Source organism: Nomia melanderi, chromosome 10 (genome assembly GCF_051020985.1).
Source record: "Nomia melanderi isolate GNS246 chromosome 10, iyNomMela1, whole genome shotgun sequence".
Taxonomy (NCBI): domain Eukaryota; kingdom Metazoa; phylum Arthropoda; class Insecta; order Hymenoptera; family Halictidae; genus Nomia; species Nomia melanderi.
Genome location: NC_135008.1, coordinates 3205472 through 3216075, shown reverse-complemented (window position 1 = coordinate 3216075; position 10604 = coordinate 3205472). Strand labels below are relative to the sequence as shown.

The 10604-nt window shown below is 46.5% G+C and overlaps 1 protein-coding gene across 1 annotated transcript in view; it reads right to left on the bottom strand.

Moving 5' to 3' along the window:
* Positions 1-7672: 7672 nt before the first annotated feature.
* The window catches only part of LOC143175020 (uncharacterized), a 28266-nt gene continuing 25334 nt past the window's right edge, over positions 7673-10604 (bottom strand). The window contains exon 4 of the mRNA XM_076371716.1: positions 7673-10137. Within this exon, the coding sequence (XP_076227831.1) occupies positions 9967-10137 (171 nt within the window). The 3' untranslated portion in view covers positions 7673-9966. The remainder of the gene's footprint in view (positions 10138-10604) is intronic.

Genomic DNA, 10604 nt, shown 5'->3' with positions numbered 1-10604 from the left:
GCCACGGAGAAATCGTAAAACAGAATCGCTTTACCCGTAATCTCGTTCGTTCAACGGATGCTCCGTATACGTACATATAATAGATTCATATCGATAAATGGTAAGCGAAAAGATCAAAATGTTGGAATGACTATTGTCGCGGCGTAATCATCTGTTGGACTGTTAAGCTCGAACTGGACTCGGACACGCCTTCGTCGCGAATGATTCGTTAATACCCTGTACGACGAGCAGAGAACCTCGGCTAGAAAAGCAAGTCCAACGGTAATGTCCCTTTCCTTTCGATTAATTCCTCGATCGGCGGTTGAACCCCGGCGGATCACTGACTCGAGCGGAAACACGTGTTCCCTCGATGGGAAGAGAATCATCCTCGACCGGAGAACGTTCGAACGCGAAGCAGGAAACAATCGCGAAACGAATCGTCCTCGTGTCCCTTAACACTTTGACTGCCACGTCATTTTGTTGTAATTTTTAACGTAATCTTGATCATTCATTTTCTTGGCGACGCATCGAACTAAGTTTCGTTGAATGTACGAGATAAGGAGAGTAGTAATGTAATCGTTACGAAGAATCTTGCTTTAGTTTTTGCTTTATCGAGAGAACTGTCTCGATTGCACGGGAGTTTTGATGGTTATTTACTTGACAGTCAAAGTGTTAACACTAGAACTACCGTACCAGTCAAAATGACTGGTTTCAATAATTTTATCTCGCAATTATTGATATCTTAACACGTCGAATGCCATGGGGGTCACTGTGACCCCCAAGCGAATCGAATTACTATAATTCACTCAATGAAACGATGATTCGCACACATTTATATATTATAAATAATGCTATCCATTGCGGTGACATTCAGGTTGATGAACGTGCAATGATAATAATCCAATTCAATCAAATGATTTAATATTGTACCTTTTCCATTTTGTGTATTTTGCTCTATGAAATCTTGCGGCGTTCAACATGTTAAAAGCACTACTCGAAATGATCTTGAAAGTAAGTAGCTTCAGTTGAATACTATGAATGTCTGAAGAAACCGAGAATAATCTATTACAATTTTTATAGATTACATATCAATCGTATTAAATCCTCGGTAGTTCCAGTGTTAAATCAGTGTAAGTGCTCGTCGTCCGAGAAGACTTCGGAACTTCGACTAATTAAACTTCCGACGGCGTTTCCCGTCTTGAGGCGGCATTATTAAAACCTCCCTCGTTTCCCAGAGCTCTGCTCTTAAAACCAAACGTACCGAATCGGACTACGAATCTTCAACTTCGATTTAATCTTCCAATTAATCAGATTTCCTCTCCTCCAGCCTCTGCTTCTACTAAGAAAATAGTCCACCTCGTCCACCTTGATTTTCTAACCAGTCATTCCACTGATTATAACTAGGTATGCACAAAGTGGTACGTTTAGCGTTAACCTTTCACACTCGAGATGCTACAGGCCAACGATATGCCGAAGGTCAAACCGTCTGAATTTACAGTGAAACCTCAGCCGTGTAATTTCGCGTGTCATTGATTCACCCGTTGATTTGACCGGTCAAATGAACAAGTTTACTATTCACCATGGCGACGAGTTCGAGTGCGAAAGGTTAGACTCCCATCGAAGGGAACAAATGTTCGACGATCGCGCCGATCGAAGATCCTCCTCTAGAAACCTCTACGATCGATCGTAGAAACGGAAAACAACACCTTGCGAAACGAGGATAAAAATTCGTAACGAAGTCCGTTCTCCATTCACGTGTCATTGATTTCGTTGATTTGACCGGTCAAATGAACTTGCTATTCACCATAGCGAAGAGTTCGAGCGCAAAAGGTTAGACTCCCATCGAATATGGGATCCTCCTCTCCAAACCTCTACCATTGATCGTAGAAACGGAAAACACTGAGGGAAACGAGGATGAAAATTCGTAACGAAGTCGGTTCTCCGTTCGTGTGTCATTGATTTGACTGGTCAAATGAACTTGCTATTCACCATAGCGAAGAGTTCGAGCGCAAAAGGTTAGATACCCATCAAAGATGAGATCCTCTTCTCCAAACCTCTACGGCCGATCGTAGAAACGGAAAACACCGAGGGAAACGAGGATGAAAATTCGTAACGAAGTCGGTTCTCCGTAATCGCGCCGTTGGTTTCCGCGGGAACGACGGTTCCTCTTTCAGCCGTCCCCTCGACGAACGAGAAACTCGTTCCGTCAGGGCCGCGGTGTTTGTCGCGGAGCGTTCCATTTGTCGAATTAATCCGCGACAATTATGTTTTTTAATAGGCGCCGCCGAGCCTCCGGGGAAACGATTACACGGCGGATGCCTCTCGGCGCGTGGCCGGCGCTCCGCGACCTTGTTCCTCGCTCTTTCCCGGGGCTTGAACGAATTAAAATCGCTGTGAACCGAGCGCGAGGGTGCTCGACGCGTGGCGGGCGTGAAAAGTCTTCGCGAGGCATAAAAACGGAAAAACGAGCGGCCCGGGGAAAAGATGGGAATTGTATACGCGCGCGGTTTATCCGGCGCGCCCGGTTCCCCCCTTTCGTTAATTACAACGCCGCGAGGAGGAAACTCTCGCGCGATAACGTCGGGATTAGCGGGGGACGACCGCGTTATCCGGGATTAACGGAACGCGCGTCACCTCGACGTTCTTTCTTTCTTTTTTTTTCTGTTTTTCTCTCTTTTCCTGCTCGCTCGTCTTCGAAAGACCGCACGCCCGTGGAATTTCACAGCTTCGAACGCGTCGCGTCGGCGTCGCGTAATCGCGAGCGATCCTTTCAAAGGTGAAAGGGAAATCGACTGAAAAACCGATTACAGTGGGACCCCTTATAACGCGAGAGACAGTGCGCACCGCGTTCGCAGATTTCGCGTTAAACCCTTGACCTGTGTGTAACGTCTGTACTAATGAAAATTTTCAACTGAACTCGAGTTTTTGGAAATATCAAGGACACCACTTTTCTATCCTCGATGGTTAATTTTTGGAATAGATGTATATATAATAAACATCAAAATTTGTGCTTTTACTAAGAAACTATTAAGTTAACGGAATAAATCAGAGGACAAGGGGTTAAGTTCTACAGACATTCTTTGAGTTAGTTCGTTAAGTTCTACTGCAACTTCTGTTTGTACTAGTTTCGTATGAAGACTCTCATCTTCAGTTTCTTAGTAAATTTGTCTTCGCGTTATACGTGGTCCCACTGTATTCTACTCACTCGGTGAGTATCGTGCTCCATTGAACTAATTGCTAAAACGTACGCGTCGTTCCGACGATCCTAGACGGTTTCCCTGTTCCGCTCACTCTTCGGGAACGACGTGTAATTGTAACTCTGGTAATAATCAATATTTCTTTCTTATTGTATAATCACAGTAGAACCCTATATACGATTAAAAAGTTCAATATATTCTAAGTCAATTCCATCCACTCCGATAATCCTTCAATCGCCCTGTTAGGTTCTACCGTATCACTTTCCACCTCTCAAAATGTAATATAGAGATCAAACACATCGAAAACTGAAAATCATAGATCACAGTGACATTTGAAAGGATTCCAAAGAATTGAAAAAGCGTCGTTCCCGAAGGATTTCCACGGATCTCGTCTGCCGCAGCTCGGAAATAGTTGATCCCGCGGATCGAGTTGCCGTCGGAACGCGCGAGGAGAAGATTATTTCTACCCGCGACGGAAAACTAGTCCTTTGTCGGCTCCGCGGTTCAAATTGCAATTCAAATGTCCCTTAGTCGCGGGAAAAATGGAGATTTAACGATTCCAGGCGGCGGCCTAGAAATTTCACTGGCGCGCCTCCTCGAGGAGATTCGTTGTTCGCTCGACAGTGCCGAGGAGAGCTTCCGCTCTCTTTTAACACCGAGAAGATCCTGTCGAAAGCTGCCCGACGTGAAGCGTGCTCGCGTGCGAACGAAAACCGAATCGCGACCTTCCGACCTCTGTTTCTCGAGCGACGATCGGATGTTTCAACCCTTTGCACTCGGGAGCTGCCTCTCACTCACCAATTGATCTCACACGGTAAAACTATAAAATTTGATACTTTATATCAACCCTTTGCACTCCACAAATTTTCACTGAAAACACTCAATATTTCCTAATGAGCTGCAGATGAGATTTTCTTTTAATATTTTCTCAGAACTATTTTCTTTCAATATTTCATATTAATGCATTATACAGAGTTCAATATTAAATCTCAAACTTCACAATTTAGCTGTGTCGAATAAATTATTGGCGACTGAGAGGCGCCTCCGGAGTGCAAAGGGTCAAACTTCGTGCAATGCATCGATTTGAGAAATATTCGAACAAAATAGCTTCGTCCCTCGATGTAAGTGATTTCTCGTCGAGTTTCACAAAGTATCCTCTCCGTCTCGTTAGAAGTTAAAATATTTCTAATGAAAAACTTCCGAGTGCAAAGGGTTAATCCCGTCGGCGGAGCCTGACCGTGTTTAGCGATTATCCTTGTCCCCTCCGGCGTAATTAAGCGACGCGCGAGTGCACGAAAAATAAATTCGACGCGAAACCAATTACCGTCGCGCCGTGTTTTCGGTGTTGTCCTGCCGGACAACAATGCCCGGCGACGGGTCAGGTCGGGTCGGGTCGGGTCGTGCCGGCCTCCATTTACGCTGGCTGCACGATAATTATGCGATCACAATTCGGACTGTCGTTTACTCGCGTCCTAATCACGCTCGCTTCGAAATCACTCTGATGGAACTAAAACACCGCATGTATAAACATTGCAGTTTAATCGTATCGAATCCCTCCGATGCGTTTAATCTCGACTTTACAGGCATCGAGCCATTTAAACTGCAGGGTTGAATACTGACAGAGTCGTAGTTTATAAACGGAGATTAGAGAATTTTTATCGTTTGAGTGTCAAGGGTCTTCCGAAGGCTTTTCCATTGCTCAGCAGGTAGTAGCGAAAATAAAAATGAATAATTAGGGAATTAAATGAACTTCATTTGATTCTAATCTAATTTTAGTCAAATAAAAATTAGTTTCCAATATTATTTTCTAATAAAAGAAAAATGATCGCGTCGACACCCAGCGCAAACGGAGGCCAGCAGCCCGAAAAACCGGCAATCCGCGAATTACAGCGGACAGGAGCGTCCTCGCACAGCCAATAGTGACTTTCCAGTAACCCGAAAATCGACGTAAAGGAAAGATTGATCGCGTAATGTTCCGCGCACAGATAATAGTCATAGGAATACGTTAAAATTGAGTCCGCTGCAACCCTCTCTGTATTCAAAATCTCTATGTATCGTATTGAATCGAGTATCTCACTATGGTTTAATTGAGCATGTGCCTATACTCAACGGATAATTTAATTCTCGATGACCGAACGGTCGGTAAAATATACCCCCCCGAGTACAGAAATACGGAGCGTCAAAGGGTGATCTCGAAATCGTTCGTCCCACCACTCCGAAACGTCCCTCGGTCCTCTCGTCGTAGCTAAATATCTCTTTTCTCTTTAAATTATCTCTGGCCCCGGGCCGGATCGCCCCGGGGCCTCACAAATATGTACATGCAAGTATACGATACGTAATATATACCTTTATACATTTAGAAAATACGTGAGATTCGTTCGCGGTGGTTCTGACAGGAGTCAAGTTAGAATTATCAGCACAAGACACTCACGCCTGGAACACCCGCAGGCTAAGGCGTACAGTGAACATTGGACAATTGTAACAATCTCATGTCTATCCTCATTCTATATCCGAAACTTCAATCATACAAGCAATTATCGAAATTCTATCGTGTTCGGTTTCGTTTCGATCAGAGAGACATAAACACGACGGCGAAAGTGTTGTTCGTCGGAAGTTGAAAATAAGAGTTTGCTTTTAGAGTTAGTCTCGAGATGATAAAATCTTCATTTCCTGGCGTCCATTCAATTCTAAATCTTCGCAATGGCAACCCTCGGTCTCGTTGAGTGTTGCAATTATCCAATGCTCGCTGTACTGATCTCGAAGAAGGTCAGCGGTCGCGTCAGCGATACCGAATCGAAACGGAATTATATATATATATATATATATTCGCGAGGACGTGGAAGCTTTCTTGTTCCAGCGCAGCGGCGACCGCATTTCAAGGGTGGAGCTTGCGGAAGAAATACGCACGGGGACCGTCGTCTCTTTCCGCGGGAACGTGACCGCGACTCCGTGAAAGACTTATTGCTCTCGATCGCGCACGCTGCCATTTTATTTTCCTCGCGACGCTGTCTGCCTTTCTCCTCGGCGGTTTCGCTCGTTCGCGGATCAAAGCGACTAACCCCGCTTTCCAAATGCTTCGAAACACTTTATAGATCTTTATTCATGCGATTCCTGCAGATTTCTCTGCTGTTCGCGGAGTTGGTTGCTTTCACGAATGAACGGCTGAACTGAACGTTTCCAAATTTCATCGACTTTAATTGTTTCTTTACGTAATTTCATCGAATGTTTCGTAGAGTTAATCGCTTTGCGAATGATGAGCAGTTTACAATTCTCGAAGAATTCATCCGATCGAGTTATCGTTGAGACGCTTGATTCGGCACGTTCCTCGTGTTCTCTCTAACCGAAACGCCAGACCCAGATATCCTTCCTGTCACCCACGGATGGTTTGATCCCGGACTTTAGGATCGGACCTTCGGTTCACCGAAGGTCCTCCGAACGCTGCGTATCACCTGTTTCTTTCCATTGGACCGCATGCACGGGTCCCGGGAATTTATTGCTATCGTCTGAAAAATATTCTCGCGCCTCTGGTTCGCGATTCTGTTCCCTTTCCGTCCTGTTCTGCTCCTCCTCACCTTGGAAATAATGTTCGGCCATCGGAAACGCGTAGGCCGGTCGAACAAATGGATGGATTTGATCGGAGTTCATCGAGCGATCCCTGTTTCCCGCGCGGCTTCAACGAGCCCGCCGCGGAGTTCGAGGGGATCTCCGGAGTTTGCGATCGAACTTCGGGGAGAAGCGTTTCAAGTTTCTCGCTGCAATCCTGTTAAGGTGTCTCCCTGCTACAATGAAAAGAGACCGAACGAAAATACGTTCTCGCAAAGAAGGATTAAAAGTTTGTCGGGCATGGCAACGTTGATTGGAAGATACACGAATAAGGTAATCCTGTCTATCGTGAGATCAAACTAAAGGAAATAACGATATAGAGAATAATATTTAAAAGTGGATAAACTAGCAACTTCCAGGGAATTACTCTTCGATACTAAAACTACCGAGCAAAAAATTTCTCAGAGGAACGTCTGTTATCTTCTTAATAATTGCAGAAAGATATATCTGGAACGAGCCATTTTGACTTATCCGGTGGTTTTAGCGTTAAATATTACTTTCTTCTAATATTATTTTCTCTAGGTACCATCCCCGTGATATGTTCTTTAACAAAATTCGCATACGTCGCTCGGTTTTTCGCTGTCACAGCGAAGAGACACCTTAACCGCGTTCCCCGACATTTCAGCGCCGCGAAGGTTGAGAACCACTGGCCCCGGCGGAAAGCTCGTTCAGTCGCGCGGCACACGGACACTTTTCGGGACAGATCGAATCGAAACGGTGGACGGTGGCTGTGTGCACTGCGTATGTAAGTACCCGCGGCACAGTTGCAGCGGAACGGATGAAAAAGAAATCCGACCGCGTAATTCGAACAGACGTCGACGTGGCCTGAAAATGAATTCCGGGCGGCGGGGCTGGCCGTGAACATGAAACGAGGGGGAGAAAAAAGAAATAAATAAACAAACAATCCAGAACAGCTTTAATTCCGCAAATAGAAACATGTGTGCGACGTCGTGCGAAACAAAGGAAACTATCGAGAAACACGGAAATGACGTTCGGCCGTCGCCGTCGGCGACGTTCCGCGGACACGTCGCGGATTAAAGCATTTTCGTTCTGCCCGGGGCAGCCGAGGATTACCTCGTCGCTTCGCGACGCGTTTTGTCCTTGTTTCCCGTCGCTCCGGGAAGGGTGTGCACGTTCTTCTCTCATTCTCCCGGTATCGCGAAGCTAATCGAGGGTCCTTTTTACACGCGTCAAGCTGCGTCCCTGCTGAAACGACAACGAGCAACTTTTCGTGTCGCATGTATCTTGGAAATTGTTGTCGCCAAATGTTTCTCCAGATTTCTTCGAGTTTTTACTGCTTGTAATGGATGTTGCCTTGGTATTGAACTAAAACTCAGTGAATCGATCTGTCGATAGACCGATCTAATAGATTAGATTGATCACAATAGATTTATCTCTCAACAGATTATTCCATCGATCGATTCATCTATCATTAGAATCATCTATCAATAGATGAACCGATCAAATGATTCCAACAGACTGAACAGAAACATCCAGGCAACGAAAAGGCTCCTCAACGTCGCTTCACCGAGGACGCAGCTTCAAATGCACTCGTTCGCGCCGCAACTAACGGCAAGTCTCACGCAGCTCGCTCTCACGCGCGAGGCCACGGAACCAAAGCGTCGTGATCGAGGATCGAAGTCGATCGGAGGCAAAACGGTGGCCTTCGTAGATTCGTCAAACGAAACTGTCCGAAAAAGGAACAGCGGAAAGGGTGGCGCGGTCAACCATGAATTTCAGGGCTAATTTTGAAAAGAGGCTGACTGTCGGAGCCGCCGAGCTGGATAGTCGGCGAACCTTTGCTTCACCCTTTCCACCCGATGCTTTCGATCGAGATCCGACCGCTTCCAGCGGATCTTGCGACGGAACGACGATGGGACAATATTAGATCCTTCGTATCGCGTGCATACGTATGCAAGTATAGAGGACACGGTGGATGCGCTTGAAAGGGAGAAATTGCCGCCAACTCTTGAAATATTATTCGAACTCTACAATTAACGATCCACTCTTTCGATCTGATTCGTTAGCACTTCGTTAACCATCAATTGTTCGTACGAACAAAAATTTATAGCGATTCTCTGAGGCATCGTATACCTCTTCCCAACGAATCCTTGGTGATCCGATTAATTTACGATTTTTATACACGATTCTCTCTGTATTCATAGGCGATATTCGGACCGGTCCCATTTCGACTGCCGCCGCTCCGATCCTCGATTATCAACGACACGGTCCCGCGGCCCCCGCATCGTTATCACATCTTTGTTATCACGCGCATGAAAAAATAAAACTTTCTGAAACGTAACCGCTCGCGCTCGCGCTGCCGTCCTCGGAGGGCTGGTTCCGCGGCATCGACGGCGACGCGTGCACGCCAACGCCTGTTGGCCATGAAGCGCCTCGTTTGCGAGGGTAACCTCGTTATCGGGAACTTCCGTCGGCGAGAAGAGGCGGCGTTATCTCGGCAGGGACGCCCCGGCGTCGCGGCCGAAGGCCGTTGCATCCGACGCGCGAGAATTCCTCGCGAAATCTTGTCGAAATCAACTCCGCTGCGAACGCGGGAACAATTACGAAAGACTGGTGATTATCTGAAAATTCCTCGGTCCAAACGGATTCGTCTCCTCCCGATGTGGGACGTGAGAAGTTCCGCTTTAATCAAGTTTCGAACGCAACGGAAGCAGCCGAAGTGCCGAACAGGGAGGAGATTAGATTAGCTTGTTAACCGGGCTCTCCAATCAACTCATCAAGATCATTCATCTTCAATTTCGAATAAAGACCATTGAATCCCGTTTCACCGCAATTCTAAAAGCATCTCAATACCATCGTCAATCCACTCAAATCGTTATCACATGCTCCTACAACTCTACAAAATAGAAAATTCACCCGGTTAACAGCCGAACGCAGATTAACGATACGAGGATCGCTGAAAAATTCCAAATTCAAAAAGAAACGTCAACGATCGAAGGTCTCCGTTGAATCAAAAACGTGTTCCCTGTCAGAGATTCGAGCGCCGCGTCGTCCTCCTCGAGGAATCGCGATCGTCCGCCCCGAAACGCGGCGTTTCATCTCCAGCACGCTGTACGCCGTACCTTCCCTACCCAGTGGCGAGCCGCGTCCGCCGTCGACGGTTCTCAGAGGCCGAATTCCGCCGCCGTCGTCCTCCTTCGATGCCAAGAACCGGCCCGGGGAAGAACTAGAGCGCTTTCAGCAGAGCGATCAGCCCGACCAGCCAGACGGCGGCCTGCTCCTCGATCCTGGAGGAACCGGCAGCGATGATCAGGTCCGTCCCGGTCCAGTCCACGTCCGTGTCGTTCAGGCACTCGAACTCGCAGCAACGCTCGCCGACCCGAAACTTCTTGCATCTCTGCGGCAGAAGATCGATTGCCGGTCAATTGCCATTCAACGGTGCTCCCGCGTCGGGAATTCAGGCCGCGATGGGGTGGAACGGGACAGAGCGAAACGCAAGGGAGATAGGGGATCAGCCAACGGACAGGATCGGAGGGAACGATGACGGATCGCTAAATTTCTTTTTCATCTGGAGTGTCGCGCACTCGGGATGATATTAACCCCTTAACGTATTATTTATTTTTGCTACTGTGTAACATTTTACTATCGGCAATTTAGAAGAAAAAGCAAAATTTTCCATTCTGCTTCAAGCGGACGTTTCATTTGAAGATAATACATTGATGATAGCGAAATAGTTATGTGCTTTGATCCGTGGATAATGAACAACACTGGTACAATTGTGATACAAATAAATATAGAAAATATCGTTAAAACAGGTAGACTCAACAAAATATAACGTCAAGTCTCGACATAGGACTGCTAAGG